This window comes from Molossus molossus, unplaced genomic scaffold (genome assembly GCF_014108415.1).
Source record: "Molossus molossus isolate mMolMol1 unplaced genomic scaffold, mMolMol1.p scaffold_m16_p_1, whole genome shotgun sequence".
In the NCBI taxonomy this organism is placed as follows: Eukaryota; Metazoa; Chordata; class Mammalia; order Chiroptera; family Molossidae; genus Molossus; species Molossus molossus.
In genome coordinates, this window is record NW_023425344.1 from 128,393,370 (window position 1) to 128,415,464 (window position 22,095).

Genomic DNA, 22,095 nt, shown 5'->3' on the forward strand with positions numbered 1-22,095 from the left:
CCACTACCCCATCCCCAGCCTTGTTGTCTATGTTCATTGGTCATGCATAAAAGTATTCTCACTTTAACGCTGATAGGAGGGGGAGTTTAGGATCAAGGCTCTCTTTAGCCGCATTCATTTTCTTAAAGCGGATGTTGTTGCTTTAATTTCTCCTCCTGGGGTGACCTATTTGTACACAGAGAGAGATAAATATTGTAGTAAAATGCCCATTACTTACAAACAACACTGAATTCCAGGTGAAATGTACCAAGTACGTGGAAATGAGGAGAGGTTTTGCTCTCCTGTATTTCTTGCCAAGGTGAAAATTCACCTTGAAGTTATTCATTTGCAAATGCCTTTGAACTCATTAGATAATACAATTGCCTTTAAAGGCATGGGGAGGCCAGATTTCACATTGGATCTGTGTGTACCCAACAGCGGAGTTTGGCTTCTAACCTATAACAAAATTGATAATGCATATCGGTTTTAAAAAGTGGGTTTTCACCTTGAGTTTTTCTCCTATAAAACCATTGGGAACAGAATGCTAATGTATTCTGGCCTCCTTCCAATTCTGCCATTATAGATTCACCTTCTTAACCCACAGTACATATAATACCTTCTTCTTCTGCCTGCTTCATTGAAGCCATGAACACGGGCCACTCGGCCAGAACATTTATTGAGAGCAGGACTAACATGAATTGATGCTGCAGATGATTAGCTTAGAATTCTTTATACCATTCCAAGAGCATGATTCTACAACTCTGATGCATTATCTGGCTGATTTCTAATCTGTGGGAGCTGCAGGATAGGACCAGGGCCAGGTACAACAGAGATGATCATAGCTCTTTCTTGAATGATACTATTGGAAAGTCTACAATGGTACCTTAAAACCACCTCCAAACTCTTTGTGACAATCATATGGGCCCACCCTATACTCTTTCTTACTCTGAGTTTGCCTAGGACTTTATCTCTTAGGATAGCAAATAGACTGACTCTGACTACCGTCTGCAATGCAGATACTCTTAAGGAGAAACACCTAAACAAAACCTGGGTAATAAACAGCTAAGTAGTGTTTCCCCAGCTTACTGGATTATAAAATTCACCTGAGAAGCTATCAGAACTCTAGATTTCAAGGGCTGGTTCTCAGTGAGATCTGAGAAGGGTAAGTGGATTGGGAACTGCAATTTCAACAAGATTTCAAACAATTCTTCTGGTTGGGCAAATTTAAGACAGAAGTATCATGATGGAGAGTGGACAGTGGAAGAGCTTACAGAGAAAAAGAGGACACAGCTAAGTCTTCACGTGCTCCCCTGACCAGCAATGTCAAAGTTGACCCAAACTGACTAAAAGTTCACATTGCTTAGATTTGTGCAATCTCCACTTGCGAGGAACTATGAGGAAATGTTTCTCCCCTCCTCCTTTTCCTGAAGCTTCTCCAAACTGCATATTGGGCAGAATATCTGTCCTTGGGGGAAAATAAATAACTGTTGTAGCAAAAAAAGAGGAGGAACTACTGCTACTCAGTTTAAAATGTCAGTTTTTAAAATAGATCGCAACTCCCCTGCAGGCACACATCTGAAACCTTGGGAAACTGAATCTTAGAGGTCTCAGTCAGGTTTAGTACCCCAGTTGCTGAGCACATTTGGAGGCTCAGTTTTTACTGTTGCAATTGCATGCCCTGCTCAGGCTGGGAATCAGGAAATGCCCTTGGAACAAAGTTTCAAACTCTCCCTACTTCCTGGATGTTTTATGACTAAATGTGTTGGGTAAAAAATAGTTTGTAGTTTATTTGAACCAGATATTGTAATGAGCAAAATTTAAGTAAAACAATGACTATAGCTGGAATTAAAAGAAAGATTTTCTGTGGAAAATGTTTGCCTCTATCAAATGTATGTAAATATACAACATTTCTCTACTCCATATTCCCTACAATGCTTCCTTTCTCTCACTTTTGTATGTTACTGTTTTGTTTTTCAGGTGGTACCACTGTGCTCACCACAGAAAAGCCAACTATAATAGACAGCACAATACAATCAGGTATCAAATAAAATAGAATATGTGGTAGATTTTTCATATGCCTGTCTTCCCCCAAACTCCCTTCAGAAATAGAGCATTGCTGCACTTCTGGGTTCCCGGTTCATTCAGAGTCCTAGGAAAGAGATGCCACGCAGCATCTGGTCTCCAAGCGTGAGCCATAAATATCGCTTTCCTTCTATCCACATGTATATGCGCAGGGAGTGAGATTTCCTGTTCCATCAGTAATTGCCAAATGGTAACAACCCAGCTCTCAACTGAAGAAATGGGGTAACATACTGTGTTTAAACTCATCACATCTAGGACATGGACTGTGTTTGCAAACTACAGAAGAAGGAAATCTTACAGGCAGCAGCCTGACTATTTATTTTCATCACCATTCTACAAAATCAAGACAGGCAAAGTTTGTCAGTTTTGCCTGCCACAGAATTGGCAGTTTTACAACAGTGTTTCCAGTGCGCATGTCGCGAAATGGGGTACAAGGAGCCACTGCTATAATTGTATGTGGGGAGAGGACCACCCCTGGGAACAAGCACTCCTCATCCTTTTATTAATAGAAAAGCACGATGACTTTTAAAGCCCTGGGTTTACTGTTTATCAAGGCCAACCACAGTTACATGGTGGCCTTCCTTTCACTCTCCTTTGTGTTGTGCTAGTATTCTGTAACATTCTTCCCTACAGACCCACACAGAGGGAAACAGTCAGTATAAGCAATCAGAGGTTTTAAATACTTTAAAGTTAATCATTAGAGTAAGGTGAACAGGTCAGCTTTCCAGCTTCTCCCATTTCCTTTATGGAAGCGCACTCAGCCTTGGCCTCCACAGTCACTTATTAATGGGGCGTGTGGTGTCTATCAATGTTTCCTCAACACTATGACACTACCCAGTGAGGCAGAGAGTAGAAAGGACTGGTCTAATTAGTATGCTTCCTTAAAGGACCCTGTCACCATTGACCTGATTAAACTGCAAAACAAACTTTTCTTCAGTTGGACTTAACCCCAAGTTTCCTGTAGTGTTTTCAGGTTGACAAAATTCCTGCTACCACACTGCTCAAGCACCTCAAATACTGAAAATCAAAGAGAAGAATAATTTGTAGCCCTACCCACATCTTTTCGTGTTATGAAATGTGGCCTCATGGACTGTGCAGCCACCTGGGACGGCGGAAGCAGCCTCATGAGTGGAGCCCAGCCTCTCAGCTCCCGGCTCTCTGAGACCTCTCAGCCCCTCAGGGTGGTTTTCTATGGAACAACCACTAGCTTGCTCTCTATAATTCTGTAATACAGAAGGGAAGTGAGGTGAAAAAAATGAAGTTCTAATAATGTACCAAACATATTAACTGGTGTTTTAGTTTCTTCTCTTGCCAGATAATTAATTGAAACTACTATGAAATTGCCAACTAACTTGGTTTATCTCGTCTCCTTTGCCTATCAAAAAAGCTAGGGATCATTAAAGAAATAAAAGTGAATGACAGCTGCAGATAAAATAGAAAGGCATATCAGATTCCCAAGTTGGATCATTCTCCCTAAATGTGGAAGGTCTATATTATCAGAGCAGGAATGACTTTGTGAACACAATTGATCTGTTCATGAGCTCAAGGCCATTGGTATGAAGGCTTCATAGAGGAGTTCCAGGACCACATGGTTACCTCACAGGGTCTACTGTAGTCAGAGGATAGATGTGCAAATCATGAACCAAGAAGATCCACTGTTACCATAATATGAACAAGTTCATGTCAAGCCACAGCGTGTACTGATAGGGTCTAGTTTTGAATTCTAAAGTCTGCCCAGAGTCCTTTACAAGTCACCCTGTTTCCTTGTTTTTCCATTGCCTGAATCACAAATCCGACTCCAAGTGTTTGTTTGTGGATAATAGATGTCTGATATTTTTTTAGTTCTGTGCATGCTCAGAATGCTTCACAGGGACCTGAGGGTATGAATAAGAGGCTAGTTCTAACTCTGAGGTGTCTCCAGTGGTCAGGTCCACACTGTTCTGCAGGCTTCAGATTCTCCAGTTGTCCTTACAAGTAGCAGAAAATCAGACCCCTAAACCTTCCTTATAATCTGATTTTGGTGAGGCCATTATAGACTCAAGCAGTCTCAAGATTTCATTTTGAGGATTCTTATCAATATAATAAACTCAGTGGGCATATAATATTTATATACTGCCTGGCTTATAATAAGGTGCATAAAGTCTATTAATTCTCTGCCAAGAACTGATAAGAATCCTGCGTTTTAAATCCAGCTTTCCGTGGTGAAGCCTTTGTAACCTTCTGAGGATCTTTGATCATTCTTAGAGCAGCTCAGAGTGTATTCATAACCTTTGATTAAATGGGCCTCAGGTCCTCCACTTGTTTGTACCGAAAGTCCAGTCTATGAGTAAGCAAGGTAACACACTCAATAGAAATTCATACTTAAAAGTTAAATTCTTATGCATATACAGTGCTAATGATCCAATTGCAGGCAAGATACGTTCAAGAAACACAGCTGGTGCTTACTCACAGTGGCCATACATTTGAGTATTGTTTCCTGTCATTCTTTTTCTTTACTGATTTTTAGAGAGAGAGAAGGGAGAGGGGAAGAGAGAGAAACATCAATGAGAGAGAACATTAATTGGCTGCCTTGTTGCATGCCCCCCACTGGGGATCAGACCCAGAACCTGGGCATGGGCCCCAAACAGGAATCAAACCGGTGACCTCTTGGTGCATGGGTCGATCGATGCTCAACCACTAAGCCACACTGACTGGGCTCTTGCCTGCTATTTTTAAGAGTCAAGAAGGAATTTAGCTAGATTATTCCCAATGAATTTAATAAGTATTAGGTAATACTTTGAAGATTTAAACATCAATATACTTATTTGTTCCTATATATTTATTTTATTCATCCATTGCTTTTTCTCAACTCTTTTTTCCTCTTCTTCTGTCTTTCCCTCTGTTTTTTTTCTTTCTATAAATGTTTATGTGTATTTTGTGTGTTTATTAGCCTTTCAATCTAGGCTTGAATTTTCAGCATTGAGCTACTCTTCCTCTATACTTCTCCCCCACAAAATGCATAGATTTTTTAAAAATTTATTTTATAAGAAAGATTAACAAAAGTAAGTTATATAATCAGGACAAGATGAAAGAGTAGTAAAATACAAAATGTTAGAGCAGTTCACCTTGTTAAATTCACAGAACTAGAAAGACAATTAGAAGACAGAGGTGAGCTGCCAGTCGCTGCAGCAGGAGGAATGTCCTCTTTCCAGCAAAAGCCATCTTTGCAGCAAAGCTGCCCCATGTCCTGGTGATTGCAGAAACTCCCAAGTTCATATATTTTATAATATCACCAGAATATTGATAGCCAAAATAATGGATAAGGTAATTTTCTGTACTATACAAAAAATTTAATGTATTAACAAGGTAAATATAATCTTGTTAATGTGTATGCCATAATGGCTTGCTGCCCTCCTGTATGTGCATGTCTTATAAACTACATTTAAAGAGAAAACACAAAACCACACATGCATTAACAGTTTCAAATATTAACATTTTCTAATAGGAGATTATGCAACAATACATTCCTGGGTCATGGGCGCTGACATCCAAGGTTGTTCCACCATTCAGTCACCGTTCAGTTGACTTTACTCCATCTGCATAATTTGATCTTGCTGCATAAGTGTTTCTCATGCTCTAAGAAGTCCTATTTCATGGTTATGATAGATTAGACATGAAATACAGCTTTCCGATAACACTGTGGCTGAGAAGTATAGCCCTTTTGCAAGAACTGAAAGTGCTCATGTCATACACATCACTTACTAGTTTATGTTCTCACACTGGCCCTGTGCATGCTCTGGGAGGCCACATTGTCATTGAAAGTATGACTCCATCCTTCTCAGTTTTAACAATTCATATAATGCATTTCTTCCAAAAATTTACATTAGTATTTGGAAAGAGTTCCTTGGAAACTAAAAATGCAAGGAAAATAATCTTTATCTATTCAATTAAATTTTCTCTTGCTGTTGATAAAATTGAGGAGGAGCAATAAAGCCAGGCCCAAAGAAGAAAGCAACATATTTTGTATTAAATACTTTGATAAAGTTAAAGAAAAGATCAAAACAAGATATGTTCTCAGCCTGTTACATGTTGTCCCCTAATACAGCAGATAATACCACAATTCCTTTATTGTACACAGAGATGGTTTTGAGACATTTGAAAGCTTAGTGGGCGAGTCCACCGCAGGCACCTTTCTCTCCATTTCAGTGCTGCCACCTCGTGGACTCACACCAGAGAGGAGCCTCGCCCTGCTTGCTGGGGAAAACAGGCAGCTTTGTTTCCTTGTAATAGGGAGGTGGCCTGGAATCGACAGAAACATGAGCATCTTATCTTTAGGATTCTTTTTATTGTTAGCTTAAGCCTACCAAAAAAAATTCTAAGCATCAATGGTTTTATTTTTTCCATGCTTAAAACTCAAGCTACTTTCAAATAAAGGGTGAAGTAAAAAAAAAAAAAAGGTAAAAAAACAACAACACTATATATAGTCAAGTAGCATCTTGTAGAACACAAGCAAAACCATTTCTGAGAATCCACTAATACTTTCCTTTCGGATCCCAAAGGAAGCATTTGGAACATTAAAAAAATAAAAAATAAAAAACTTACGTGGCCTCGTGGCTCAGTTAGTTGGAACATCATCTCGTACAGCAAAAACTTTGTGAGTTCAATCAGGGCACATGCCCAGGTCAGGCACATATGGGAGGCTACTGATCGATGTTTCTCTTTCACATCAATGTTTCTCTCTAAAATCAGTTAAAAATAAAAATAAGAAATGTATACTGAGGTGAAGATTAAAAACATAAGTAAAAACTGGTAACAATTTAAATGTGCTTTGGTTTTACATGACCTTGCATTGAGGTTTTTAAGTGAACAATATATAAGCAAATTTTAAAGTTCTCGGAAAAAGCAGAAATAACACTTACTTAAAATTAATTGACCTGATATAAAGCAAAGAAGAAAAAAAAAGATTAATCTTAAGAACTGCTTCAGAGATCTGATACTAAAGACCCACAGCACTAGCTGCTTGGTGAGGATACAAGTAGCCTCCAGGATGAGGCATTTGCCTGTAATTTTTCTAGACTGGGGATTCCTGGGTCAATATATAACTAAGATTATTTTAATTGGTGAATATCAATTTATATAATTCATCCTCAAGAAAATAGTAACTTTTATATTAAATACTGTAGAACTAGGGAGAATGCTACAGATATAACATACTTTGAAAAGTAACCTTCCCAGAAATTTGATATAAAACCAATTTGACAGGCAGTACATAATTTTTTTATAAAGCTGGATAAAAAATATATACATATCACCAAACGTGATTTTGCAAACGTTTTGACATCTCCATGCATCTTTTGAGTTTCCTGGTAATTCTGGATCTTGTGGATTTCCCAGAATTTTCAGACATTGAGTTATATAAACTGTGCTTTCTGTGAACAAATTAAGGGCCTTACTGACCTAAATGATTCAATTTGTCTTTCTTTGCTTGTCTCTATTTTTCCTTTCCACCCACTGAAGAGTTTCCAACATATGGTTTTAACTGTGAATTTGGCTGGGGTTCTCACAAGACATTCTGTCACTGGGAACACGACAGTCACGTGCAGCTCAAGTGGAGTGTGCTGACCAGCAAAACAGGACCCATCCAGGATCACACAGGTAACGCAGAGCTCACTGCGGCCTCATTTCTTTGAATTAGAGAGTTTCTGTGGGCTGTGAATCTAGAGGATGCAGAAAATACTGGAATGTTCACTTTGTTTTTATTTGCTGGAATTAACAAGATCTCTTTCCCTAGTAGAGATATACTTGTAGCAGAAAATGCTGATTAAATTTGGCAACTGACTGACCTCTTGAAGAACAACAAACTGGGCAAAGTTGTGTGAATTAATACCTGTTTTATACTTTTCCTCAGCTTTTTTAATGAAAAATTTCAACATATTTAAAGTAGAAAAGAATAGTAACACAAACTCTAAATGTACATACTCCAGCTTCAACAATTATCAAATCATAGGAAACTTACTTTAGCTCTATTATCCCTGACTCTGGACTATTTTGAAGGGAGTCCAGACATATATTATGTCATCTCATTTATTTACAGATGAACAAACAATAAGTGAGCTTTGTGCTTTCTCTCTCTGGACCCCTGAAGTGGAAGTGGATCAAGGTGGGGTGGGGTTCTTATTCCTTGTGGGAATATTTAAAATCTGAGCAGGTAGAAACCTCACTAAACCCCAGCCCCCCCCCTTTCCCCGCCACTCCGCCTGTTTTACTTTCCTGTCACAATTAATTGGTGGCAGAGGGATGGGTTGGGGGAGGGAGGGGACTGACAGTCACTGTAGTGAACTCTTTCATCTACTTCCATCTTGTTTCCTTCATGGTCATTTCATCACCCAACTTGAGGTGTGGTACAAAGAGCCAGCAGTGTCCTGCAAAGAACACTCACACATACTCAAAAGGAACACCCAACTCACTAACATCCCGGCACTCAGTGATGCTTACAGGACTGCTTGCTCAAGTGGTGTCTTCCCAAAGATGCCCCAGAGGGGAATTGCTGGTGGTGAGGAATCTCATTAAGCAAAGTTCTCCCCATGCTGGTGCTTTGGGTGAGTAGGTCAGTGGTATGATAGATGAGCAGAGAGTACTTCAAGTCTTTCCCATTTTGTTGTTCACTTTCACCCAGTGACTATAACCATTAAATAGGTTGAATAGGCCTCTCTCCACCACAGCTAGCTCTTTACCTAATGAAAATGACACAGCAATTGTATAAAATTGGACTCCAATTCTGAGATACTTTACATTGAATCTTAAGAAAAGCAATTTTAGAAAAACTTAAAATACTTTGACTGTAAATGGCACTGTACATATAAATGGCATCAAATTAACCAAATGCAATTAGCTGAAGAGAAGGCAGTAATGGTGGAAAAATTGATGCAAAGTACAGCAAAATGGCTCAGTAGGATCTGACATTCAAAGGAGGTTAAAAACGATGTTAGCCAGAGACAAAAGCTAACAGGCTTGCAGAAATAAAGCACTAATTGAAAAAATGAAGACAGAGTTCCTGACCCAGAACAGTGATAAAACACGTGAAAGGGAAAATATCAGCATTTTATGTGTTGAGTATCACAACAGGCGGGCATGTCTTACATTAACAGCTGAGAAGTGTGATTTCTTCAGAAGGACCATGGCTTTTGTTCTCTCAGACACTGAGATTCACTTGGCTGCAGTGCCAGGCCTGCCCTGACAAGAGCCTCCTAGAAACACAATCATTTGTTGAGAGCGATGGGTGAACCTGGCATCTGAAAGGCAGGGCTGGTTAACGTGAGAAAATGTCGATGAAGGAGCCCTGCACGGCACACACGCGCAGACTGACATGACGCAGGATGCGGCACTTTGCAAATCAGACGTGGAGATTGTTTCCAAATCAGCACTGTCTAGGTACAATATCCTGCTGCTCACTTTGGAATTTAGTAAAAGGAATCCCACTTGATTTTTTACCTCTAAAAATGAAGCTATGTTCCTCCTTAGAGAGGACTCTTAAAGCCCAGCATCTTCACCTGGTGCACTGAGCATATGGTATTGGAACAGCCCTGTTGTCACATGGCAGATGCTGCATTGAGCACTTGAGATACACATGTAAAGGAGGGTGACGCTGCTTTTGAAGAGCTCACAGCTTGGCTGTGAGTGGAGATGGCCACAGAGCAGTGGAACGAGGATACTCGATGTCAGAGGCGATCGTTGGTCTTGAAAAATAAGATGGGGGAGGTCAAGGAAGCAGTTCTTTCTCAGAGCTCTGCTTGAATAAGAGATGACATGTGGAGAGGAGGCGTCTATATTTCAGGAGATTGCTCGTGGTGCGGTTTGGACAGATTCCCATGTGGAGCAGTTAGACATAGGGCTGGGCTAAAGGCAGTGAGGAGCCAGGGAAGCATTTTAAACAGTAAAGTGACATGAGCAAAATTTTCAAAGTTCACAGTGGCAGCTGGGCCAAGGCCAGGGCATATTGCTAAACTGTCCTCGGTCTACCCATGTCCAGCTTTCTCTTTCTGTGTACCACCTGTTCTCTGACTTGCCCAGATCGACTCCATGGCTCAATAAATGCCTTTCATCTGTGCAGATCACCAACTTCAGTCTTTTTCTATAAGACTAGGGTCGGGGCAGGGGGAGGGCAGAGGCAAGATGGGTGCCACTGTCTACCTGTTTGCTGCCCATCTTGGTGAACTGATTCACTGGTCATCTCAGAGACATGCAACTGTCTCCCAGACAGGCCACCACCACTTGGTACTTTAATCGGATAAGACAACCCCTGGGATTGACTTAGTCAGCTTCGTCACAGGGCACCCTTCACAAGCACTGAGAGCACCAAACATAATACTGGAGCTGTGATTTGTATCTGCTCCTTCCTTTTATTATTCTACCCACCGGTTTCATTAAGTGTGCTCCAGTACGATCTCAGATAAGCATCCAGGGGAAGGAGGAAAGCTGCCTGCTGACTCATCTACTTCCACCTGAACACTGTTGACACAGGCGAGCAAATACAAGAATCTTTGCACATATGCACAGTGAAAAATTATCTCACAAATACACAAGCCTCTGGGACAGCAAACAAAGCACCCTGCTGCCCACCGAGGCCAGAGCATCAGATTCGCACTTACATCAGGTGAGGCACAGAGGAGGTGATTTCTATTTGCAGAGCAAACAGTGAAACATGAGTTATGTGTTTAGACCAGGTGATGGCAGGAGGAAATGTTCCCACTGGGGGTAATTAAAAGCAAAGCCAAAGTAAGTCCTCACAGCTCTGCAAGTGTCTGTGTTGCCAAAATGCCACATTGTAATAAAGCCTCAAAAATGCAACCTTTCCTCTCCTTGAGCCAGAAGTCTGCATCACACAGGTGCTGGGATTTCAGCTGAGATTCAAGATCTTGGGTTTATTTCAGGAATTTATAAGCCATGAAAATAATCTAGGGGAGAATAATCTGAATTTGGGGGAAAAAATCACTAGATTATTTGGGGGAAAATGCAGTTTTCTTATTATCAAATAGTTATAGTGACCAAAGTATCATCAACCAGAAGTCCTGCTGCTCAAATGATAAATAAGAATACTTCTAAATTATTCCATTTGATGTCTGGGATCACACAGGTGCTGCTGAAGTAGTCTTGAGGTTGCACAAAAATAAGTCTGCCCTGTGCGTTCAGTCTGCTTGCAATGGTGCAAAGCGTCTTTGAGTCACAGCCCACGTCCACATGACAGTGCATTTCCACTGAGCACTCTCTAAGTGCTGCTTTGCAGCCTTCCCCAAATCCTATGTCCATTTACAGCAGCTCAGAGAGAAACCTTGGGTTCCCAACAACTGCACCCAATTCTCATTCCATTGCAGGTTTGGGTTCTTGGTGCTCAGCCCAGGAAAAAAGGTTTGAGAGGTGGAAGTTGAAAGAAAAGAGACAAAGGAGTCATAAATGTGGGCACTCTCCCTAACAGTTTTCTGTCACAGCAGGAGATGGCAACTTCATCTACTCTCAAGCTGATGAAAATCAGAAGGGCAAAGTGGCTCGCCTGGTGAGCCCCGTGGTTTATTCTCAAAACTCTGCCCATTGCATGACCTTCTGGTATCACATGTCTGGTTCCCATGTGGGCACACTGAGGGTCAAGCTGCGCTACCAGAAGCCAGAGGAATATGACCAGTTGGTCTGGATGGCCATTGGACACCAAGGGGACCACTGGAAGGAAGGACGTGTCCTGCTGCACAAGTCCTTGAAACTTTACCAGGTACACTCCTTACCCAGGGTGGGGAGGGCAGTTGCTTCAGGAACATGGGGTTAATATTTTGAAGGTTATCAAATAAGATGTGGGGGTCATTCCAAAAATTATTTCAGGGGTTTCTGAACCTGAGATATTGCTGCAATGATGATAATCTCAGTAGCATATTTCAGTTTCCTAGATGACAGGAATAGAACAATTTGCTGAGAAAGGAGCAAAAATGTTACTTTATAATCTATTTTTGGGCTGTCACAATAAGCATTCCTTCTATTTCCTGCTATTTTCAATTTAAGTGTTGTGTTATATAATGAGAGTGTGAGGAGTTTTATACCATCATCAGGCAGTTAATATAAATTGATGAGCAAAGTATGTGCTTATGAGAAATCTTATGAATTTAATTTATGTGCCATAGCTTGAGCTGAACAAGCATTTGTAAACACTGCTATTTGGGACTGAACATTTAATTACTGTGGATGTAAATTTTTTTTAGGTGATATTTGAGGGCGAAATTGGGAAAGGAAACTTTGGTGGGATTGCAGTGGACGACATTAGTATTAATAACCACATTTCACAAGACGACTGTGCAAGTAAGTATGAGTTCTATAGAAACCAATGGAGCACTTGCTCAGGGTAGGATTCTTGTCATGTGATAGTCTGCGTCTTGTTCATCTAGACATGGAATTTCACTGTGGGCTATGAGCATATCATGTGAAATGAATAATCTGGTGCAATAGGGCAAAAATTACCTTTAGCTAACCCATTACTTAACCTACTTTATTTAGAAGGTCTGGTAGGTACCTACAAAATTTTATCTATCTATCTATCTATCTATCTATCTATCTATCTATCTATCTATATCTATCTATATAGATATATATAGATAGATATATATAATGATGTGGAATCCACAGATCGTGGCAAAGAAAAAATTCTCAGTTTACAGGCTATATATGCCATGCCAAAACATTTTGATGAAAGGTTGAAAACTCAGACATCTGAAAAATTCTAAATATTTGATCAGAGTGAATTTAAGATTACATTGTTAATGAATCATTGAAGCCATAATTCTTTGTTTTATTACAAATAAGTTGATATTTCTAACTCTAAAAATATTTGTAATGATTCAAAAGAATATATTATATTTGGAAACTTTCCCTAGTACTTCAGATATTATGTTTTTTTTTATTGGTCTAGTATATATGTATAGGATAAAAGTCTTAAATAAAATTAATTCATATTCCCTAGTTCTTAATATAGAATTATAAATAGCATCACTAATGACAGTACACAGTAATTAGTCTTAAACTCCATTTGCTATACTTAAAACTTCTGTTATAAATTATTATATAATTGGATGTTAATTGTAACAAAATGGAATGAGCCTGTTGGGTGAACTTAATACAAAGAAGGCCTGTTGACTGTAATGGAGTTTTGGTCACTTAAGAAATTTACAAAATTTTTATTATACAATATATGATTAATATACATAATCCATAAAGTGGCAATAATTTGATAGGGTTGATTGAAGAGATTGAGGGAAATAAAAGAGCAGTGGATAAAAATCTGATTTTTATACTATGTAAGGAAATATATTTACTGTCACACTAGTTAGTAAATTTTCATAGAAAAGGATATTTCAGTTGCAACTACTTTACAGAGATTATCCACATCCAAGTCTACACTGCTGTTAAAAGATATATTACATGTAGTTACACAGTGCACAGAACCCTATCACTTCCCTATTCCAGGATGAAAAGATGATATTTTAGGAATGCAGAGCAAACTCTACAAACTAAAATAAAGAAATAAATTCAGTTTACTTCAACAAGTTTTAACTGACCGCCTACTATATTCAAAGCAGCATCCATTGCTCCCATTATTATATAGAAGGCTAAGACTATTCTATGAGCCTTTTTCTTTTTGTGTGACTGGTGAACTTTGCTGTAGTTGTAACTAGGCACTATACTCAGAAAGTCTCAACTGAAGCCCCATTAAACACTTTATGTTGCCATTAAAAATATGTCTAGGATAATTATATAATTATTCATCAAATATATATTCCAAATATTTAGCCATGGATGTAATGAGATTATCAACTATTTATTAATTACTCATATATTAATACAACAAATATTTGCTGAGGCACCTATTATATTCTGTCCACTATTCTAAATGCTGGGGATTTAACAGTGAACAAAGTACTCAAAGACCCTGTCCTCTACTCAGAACCATAGAGCATGCGGCACTCCACTTTTTCTAGACTTCTGAGGCATGTGTGGGGGTCAGGGGGCTAAGACACAGGATGTAGTATCTTGCCTCAAAGAGCGGGCATATTATCTGGGAAACCAAACAAATACTCATCAAACTTAGGAAGCCGTTGTCTACAGAAGCACAGGCTGGTATCCGTGCGAACAAGCCCACTTTTGTTTCCTATTTTCACCAATTTCCCTGCACTCCAGATGCCAAGGTCATTTGTCTCCACTTTTCTCTTCTCCTAGAATAATAACATGCTCGGCTCATAGCACTGCCACCTGGATTTAGTACCACTTTATAAGCATTTAACATTGCCTCTCTATTGGTCTACAGTTGTGTGGTAGGGTCAACTGTTCTCAAAGTCCAAAGGAAACCCAGCTAAGCCATGAGTTCGTGTGTGTGTGTGTCTGTGTGTGTGTTTATGTACTTTGTGTGATTGTATTTTGTTGGCAATTCAAACATCCCTTTCAATTTTGTTTGACTTGTCAGGACCGGCAGACCCGGATAAAAAGAACTCAGAAAATAAAATTGATGAAACAGGTAAATTTGTCTTCCTGAACAATTTGTAAAATAATTTTCTGTGGCTTCCATTGTATTTATAGAGAAATTTCTGCCACAATTCAATCTGAGCTGCCCTGAAGCCTTGGGGAGCCACTGTGACAGTGTGGCTGATGTAAGAGGGTGAGCTGTGGGGGAGGGTGCCAGCCATGGCCCTTCCCTCCCTGAGCTGGAAGAGAACTGAGAGGATAATCAGTGAACCAGTCTCATGTGATAACAATAGAAACAGAAAATGAGTGAAGCCTGTGACATACCCAAGCCCTACAGTGATTTCCATACTGTAATTTGAAACCAACCCAAATAATTGGGCCTGGTTGATATCTAAATATGTTCATTAAGGGACTAGAACCAAGTGTCTGTGACAATCTGTTGCGTATGGTTCATATGTTCACATCCTCATCTACTAGAATCCTAGTTTTGTGATGATAATGATAAGGATTTATTGAAGAGCTAATATGTCCCAAGCATTTTACTTATTGTTTTCCTTTAAATTTTTTAAAAATTAATTAATTTATTATTTTTGTTGCAGATGTTTCTCCTTTTTACCCCACTGATTCCCCCTCCCCTTCCCTCCCCACCCTGTCCCCACATTTGTTGTCCATGTCCATTGTTCATGCATATATGCATATAAATTCTGTGGTTTATCTCTTTCCTCCTACCCACTCCACTGGGGATGGTCTGTGTACCCTACTTCCATGACTCTGGGACTACCCTGTTCTTCAGACTGTTATCTTCATTATATTTTACAAATAAGTGAGATCATGTAATATTTGTCTTTCTCTGCTTGGCTTATTTCACTTAGGATAATAGTTTCCAGGTCCCTCCATGTCGTCTCAAAGGATAAGAGATCTTTTTTTTTTACAGCTGCATAGTACTCCATTGTGTATATGTACCACAGCTTTTTGATCTTCAAGTTAGGCAGGTTTCGTTTACTGATGGACATTTGGGCTGTTTCCAGATATTAGCTATTGTAAATAGTGCTGCTACAAACAAGGGGGTACATATATTCTTTCTGATGTTTCCGGCTTCTTAAAGTATATTCCTAGAAGTGGGATCACTGGGTCAAATGGAAGTTCAATTTTTAATTTTTTGAGGTAACGCCATAGTGTTTTCCATAGTGGCTGCACCAGTCTGCATTCCCGCCAGCAGTGTACTAGAGTCCCCTTTTCTCCACACGCTCGCCAACACTTGTTGTTTGATGATTTGTTGATGGCGGCCATTCTGACAGGTGTGAGGTGATACCTCATTGTTGTTTTAATTTGCATCTCTCTGATGATTGGTGATGTTGAGCATTTCTTCATATGTCTCTTAGCCATTTGTATGTCTTATTTGGAGAGAAAAATTGAACTGCCATTTGACCCAGTGATCCCACTTCTAGGAATATACCCTAAGAAGCCTGAAACACCAATCAGAAAGAATATATGTATCCCCATGTTTGTAGCAGCACTATTTACAATAGCTAAGATCTGGAAACAGCCCAAATGTCCATCAGTAGACGAATGGATCAAAAAGCTGCGGTACATATACACAATGGAGTACTATGCAGCTGTAAGAAAGAAAGATCTCTTATCTTTTGAGACGACATGGAGGGACCCGCAAACTATTATCCTAAGTGAAACAAGCCAAGCAGAAAAAGACAAATATCACATGATCTCACTTATTTGTGGAATATAATAAACATAACAGTTTGAGGAATAGTATAGACCCAGAGATGTGGAAGTAGGGTACACACTGACAACCCTCAGAAGAGGGGGTCATGGGGGGAGGGAAGAGATAAACCTCAGAACTTATATGCATGTACGCATAACCAATGGACATGGACAACAAAGCCGGGTATGGGGTGGGGAAAATGGGGAGGATGGTGTCAATGGGGTAAAAAGGAAAACATCTGTAACAAAAAAAATAAAATTAAAAAAAAAAAAAGAATAAACTCAAAATAGATAAAAGACTTAAATGTGATTCATGAATGCATAAAAATCCTAGAAGAAAATGTAGGCAACAAAATATCAGACATCATACACAGCAGAATTCACTGATACATCACCTAAGGCAACAGAAACAAAGGAAAAAATGAACACATGCGACTACATCAAACTCAAAAGCTTCTGCACAGCAAAAGAAACAACCACCAAAATGGAAAGGCAACCCACTCTGTGGGAGAGCATAATTGTCAATGATACATCAGATAGGGGTTAATTTTCAATATATATAGAGTGCTCATACAGCTCAACAAAAGGAAGACAAAGAACCCAATTAAAAAATGAGCACTTTACTTGTTATATAGGTTATCTCTTTACTCATCACAACTGCTCTCTGAGGTATATTTATCCCCATTTTTCAGAGTAGGAGACTAAAATTCAAGGCAGTGACTTGCCTTAAGTAGCAAAGCTACTTAGGTGGTATCCTCTGGCTTGAGCCAGATTAACTTGAAAATGTGTTTTCTTTGAACACTGCTTGCTGATCCAATTCAAGACATTTGATCAGAGTTAGGCCTTGCCTGGTATTATTTTATTTCCAGAAGTTTGCACACCTTCTGGCCAGCAGCTGTGAGTCATTGGACACCTGTCCCAGCCTTGCCCGTTAGCATTAGCATTCATTGCTGTTAGCAATGTGGTCCCACCATAGCCAGACTTGGACTTCACAGAGAAATGTGGCTCATTTAGCTTAGCTAAGATGTAAACTTTACTAAAGGTTGTTTCAAAACAATGTTTTACCTAGAGAGAGAATATTAATATGCCCCCATGGGTTGTTTGCCCCTGTTTAGAGACTTGCATCTCACATTTTTAGTTTTCTTCGATTGGAATCTCTGTTGATCAGAACACCACTAAGTAAACACCCTGTACATTAGGTATTAACATTTTAGTCTTGTTTCTAGTACTAGGTAATTAGGCTCAAATCTCCCATGTTCATCATCTCTCATGTTCCACTTTGAAGAAAGCATTGCTCCAGTGAACCTGCCAGGGATACAAAGATGCTGATTATTAAATGTATTCTATTTAGCACAGCACAGACATGGTCTCTAGATTGGAGCCATGGCCCCTTTTAAATGTCAGCAGCAATTATTCCCTTGTTCTGAAAGATCTTTTTCTTGAGGGAAACCACTGTAGACTTGGGAGAAACCTGCCTAACTTGAAGATTTTACATGTGGGAGAACAAAGACATATTTAAATCATTCTGGGCACTGGATATGGCACCCCAAGAAAGCGCAGCTTGGAAGGTTTCCTTGTGCCTGGGTGGGGATCAGGTGAATGCAAAGGGAAAGGTTAAATCCTCCGCTAGACAAATGTCTGACTAAGCATTTTGCAAAGCTTAGTGACTACATATGGCCAAGAACTAAAAATACAGCTTATAGCCTAGCACAGATAGTGGTTTACATGGAATCTCAATTAGATCAGAACATAAACTGCACTGTTTACCAAGAATTGGTTGTTTTCCATGTGCTAGTCTGGTGGTCAGAGTCGCAGCTCCCCAGTACCCTTACCTTCCACATCTCCACTTCCAGCAATGAGTCTAACATAAACCTGGCTGGTTCCCAGCACCGAGGGAGTCAAACTCCACTTCAGAAGTCTCCCGAAGGCTCTGGGGAGAGGACAGACAAAACAACCATGGGACTTTTCTCCTTTTTCTTTCCTTTTCTCCATTTTTCTGTCTACTTCCATCTGATATGTTAGCAGTGCTTATGGACCCAATTTTGTTTTTCTCCCCAGGGAGCACCTCAGGATACGAGAGCATAGGAGAAGGTGATGAGAATATCTCTAGGAAGCCAGGCAATGTGCTGAAGACCTTGGACCCCATCCTCATCACCATCATAGCCATGAGTGCCCTGGGTGTCCTCCTGGGTGCTGTCTGTGGCGTCGTGCTGTACTGTGCTTGTTGGCACAGTGGGATATCAGAAAGAAACTTATCTGCCCTGGAGAACTACAACTTTGAACTTGTGGATGGTGTGAAGTTGAAAAAAGACAAACTGAACACACAGAGTACTTATTCAGAGGCATGAAGGCAGACAGATAAAAAGACGAGTCGGAGAATTGAGGTGGAAGGACATAACTTGAGTGTTGATTTTTCACTGTACAGGCTGGGAAATGCGTTGATGACGCTGAGCCAGGCTTTTCTCAGGAGCTTCAATGAGTATGGCCCACAGACATGAACAAGTTAGCTGTATTAACAATCGGAATCATGTACAGTCAGCTTTTTTTTGTTGGTTTAATTTGAATAATCAAATGCTGGTGTTGAGACCAAGTATGATTGACTCTAATGATTCATTTTGACTCCCCCTCTCTCCTCTCCTTTTTATGGATACTTTTTGGAAACTGTGCAAAATCCAAGATGCTGGCACCTAGTGTATTCTCTGGGGCCCTTTTCATGGACATGCTACCTGTAGCCCATGCCCACAGTACATTAGAATAATCGCATTTCAGTGGACTCTTGAAGCTGTACCTGTGCATAATTGCCCACATTGTGCATAGGCAAAGAGGGATTAGGGTGTTTTATTTTTAAGTACTGTAGCTTCAGTACAGTATAGTATGTCAGCTCTGTTTACGAAGCAATACCATCAAATTTTCTTGATGTTTTCCAGTGTTGTACTAAACCTCGTGCTTGTGAACTCCATACAGAAAACTGCCATCGCCAGACACTGCCGGCAACCGCAACGGAAAACCCTCGGCACTGGCTAGTCCATGTCCTCTCAAGTGCCTTTTTGTTTGTATTGTGTTCATTAATGACCTGCTCTGTTCCTCACTGGTGAAAGCCCAACTCAAATCAAACCCTGGTGGCCCAATGAGTAAAAAAGAGGTATACTTTAGTGTGAGACATCTGCCCCCAGGAAGGCAAGGGCTGGGAAGACTTGGCAACGTGGCTTAATTGTTCTGCTTTTTCCGTAGTTCAATTTCGTGTCTCTTGATCCTTTTGTATAAAGCTGCAATATTCTCTCCTATCGTTCTTTCATATGGAATGTATTTTCAAATATAAACTCTTTCTCTTCTATCTCTCTGTCTTTTTCCTCTCTTACAATTTAAGCATTTGCCATTGTCCAGAAAAGAAACTTGCAGCTTTAACCTACTGGTAATGGCAAAGAATTTTATGGCTAGACTTTATGTTTAAACATAAATGAATAAGGGAAATTCCTAACTCTGCCCTCCAAAGTCTAACTTTGGTTTCCTTGTTAACTGGTTAAAGTGACAGTATCTTTTTTCCTTAAGCCATTTGTCTGTCTATTCCAATCAAAATAATATTTGATAGAGATGTATGCATTTAATAGAAATAATGATAAGTTGAGAGAAGAAATAATACTAATTGGCTTTCAAGTGAGACCGAAAGGAAGGACTGGGCAAAATTCTCCAAATATCCAAAAACATAAGATTTTTACATTCATATATGCAAACATGATCAATGAGAACGTTCTTGTTTTGGTATTGGGTAAGAAAAGAGAAGTGGAAGAACGAACAGTTGATTTAAGAAAGTGGCTAGAAACCCTGGTGCCTGGTGGTGAAGTATTTTCAGATATGAGGGGGGATAAAAACTAGTCAAGTCAAAACAAATATTTTTAAAAATCCATTCAGCAGCAACTCGGAGAAAACAGAGACTTGAATGAATGCTTCTAGAAACTTTCAATTGCTCACAAAGAAAAAGCCTGCCTTGGGACTGGTAAAACCTAAGCCTCCAAGAGCTCAAAAAGTTAAATATCTTATTAGGCAGCATGTGAGTTGATCCAAAGAAGCTTTGGTTGTTTTCACTGTGTCATGGCATGTTGTACATGAGAACTTTTATATCTCCCTCCCTTTCTGCAGTGCTGTAGGTCTCACTCAGAAGTATTTGTGGGAGTCATATTTGCATCATGGAAGAGATGGTCCATTCATCTTGGTTTAATTGGATTGAGAATGCCTTTGTTTCCAGGAAAATATCGATCACTATGAAAGATGAATAGATTTTTGGCCCCAGAGGCATTCATTCAGTTGTTATAATCATAACAGGATGAAAGCACTAAAACTTGATTTTTTTTTTTAAAGCAATGAACTTAAAGTTGTTCTCAGCCAAGGAAAAATGATACTGAAACTTTAAATTTTAAAGTATCTTGCACTGATAAATATATTTAAAAATTATATGTTTATAAAGTTATTAATTTGTAAAGGCAGTGTTACAAAATCTTCAGTTTATATTGTTCTAGATTGTTTCGTAATTTTTAAAGGTGTAAAATAACATATTTTTTCTTTATTGAAATCTATAAAACTTTCTGTAGTAAAATGTTTTCATTTTACTGGTATATTATTGCTTCATGTTTTTTACCATCATAAAATTTTGTGCAACTTTTTTTTACAGAAATTTTTATTTTCTATGACAGTATGACACTTGTAAATTGCTGTTTCAAAATGAACAGCGAAGCCTTAACTTTAAATGACATTTGTATTCTCAGACACTGAGTAGCATAAAAACTGCATAGAACTGAACTGTAACTTAAATTTCAAACTATGACTACTACATTCCAAAGAAACAGCTGAATTAAACATTTTCATAAAATATCCGAAACCTGATGGCTTTTATTATTATATTAGCTTTGTTATTGTTAAAGAAATTGGTATTATTCTAGCATCAAATAACTTTCAAGGTTTTTTAAGTTATCTTTTAAAAATAATATCCTAATAGGGAGAAAAGATTAAGAAGAGATTTCCTGAAGGCAGAATACCAACCCAAACTGGACACTTGTTAAGATAATGAATAGAGAATTTAGTCTTATAAAGTAGAAAAATTTCAACCCCAAATCTTGTGTCAAATGTTCTATTTTTCTTTTGGTAAAGTTTTTTTTTTTTTTTTTTAATGAAAATTCACAAATACCTGTTGGTAAGTGTTGCTCTTGTAGAAAACAAGTAATAAATCTGATCATCTTTATGCATGACCCATGCTAAATTTAGATATAGGGTAAAGTTGAGCATGGCAATACCACTGGCTATTTGGTAATTCTTAGGAAAAATTATATTCTATCTTGGGCCAAAATAATAGTAATAATAATAATAGCGACAATAAAAACGTATAATACAAGTATTGAGCTAAAGCATGCTGAGTAGGACCCTGTAGAAAGCTTGTTACACAATATTGGCCTACCCTAATCCTCATTATTCACAGACAAATAATTCTTTATTTATCTTCCTCTGATTGTAGGAAACCTTACTTTTGAAAGCACAGGAACTCCATGAGGGCTGCTCTGCACAGCAATTTGCAGTGAACCAACATTTCTGCTTTTCTCTGAACATTTATACCTTTTGTGCCTTCCAAGATTTAACAAGAATAAGGCATTTTTCCTACTGAGTGAATTTTTAAATTTCTCTGCTTACAGAAAAGAGTCAGAGATATAGATAGAACAAGTGATTACTTTACTGAACTTAACTTGTATTTACACGTGTGGATGTTTCTCCAGAAAACATGATGACTTGCAAGGAGTTAATCAAATTAATCCAGACATACTTTTTGAAAAGTGCTTAGGGTCATGGATCAATATTATA

At 38.9% G+C, this 22,095-nt stretch overlaps 1 protein-coding gene across 4 annotated transcripts in view; it reads left to right on the forward strand.

Moving 5' to 3' along the window:
* NRP1 (neuropilin 1) overlaps positions 1 to 21,120 on the forward strand; it is a 156,687-nt gene extending 135,567 nt beyond the window's left edge. For 2 of the 4 annotated variants that reach the window (XM_036247219.1, XM_036247234.1), the window contains exons 12-17: positions 1,957 to 2,016; positions 7,558 to 7,695; positions 11,526 to 11,800; positions 12,282 to 12,378; positions 14,534 to 14,584; positions 18,310 to 20,606. In XM_036247219.1, coding sequence (XP_036103112.1) covers positions 1,957 to 2,016; positions 7,558 to 7,695; positions 11,526 to 11,800; positions 12,282 to 12,378; positions 14,534 to 14,584; positions 18,310 to 18,599 — 911 coding nt within the window. In that variant the 3' untranslated portion in view covers positions 18,600 to 20,606. Of the gene's footprint in view, positions 1 to 1,956; positions 2,017 to 7,557; positions 7,696 to 11,525; positions 11,801 to 12,281; positions 12,379 to 14,533; positions 14,585 to 18,309 lie in introns of all 4 variants that reach the window. The other 2 variants (XM_036247225.1, XM_036247242.1) reach the window with 2 other exon arrangements.
* The last annotated feature ends 975 nt before the right edge of the window (positions 21,121 to 22,095 follow it).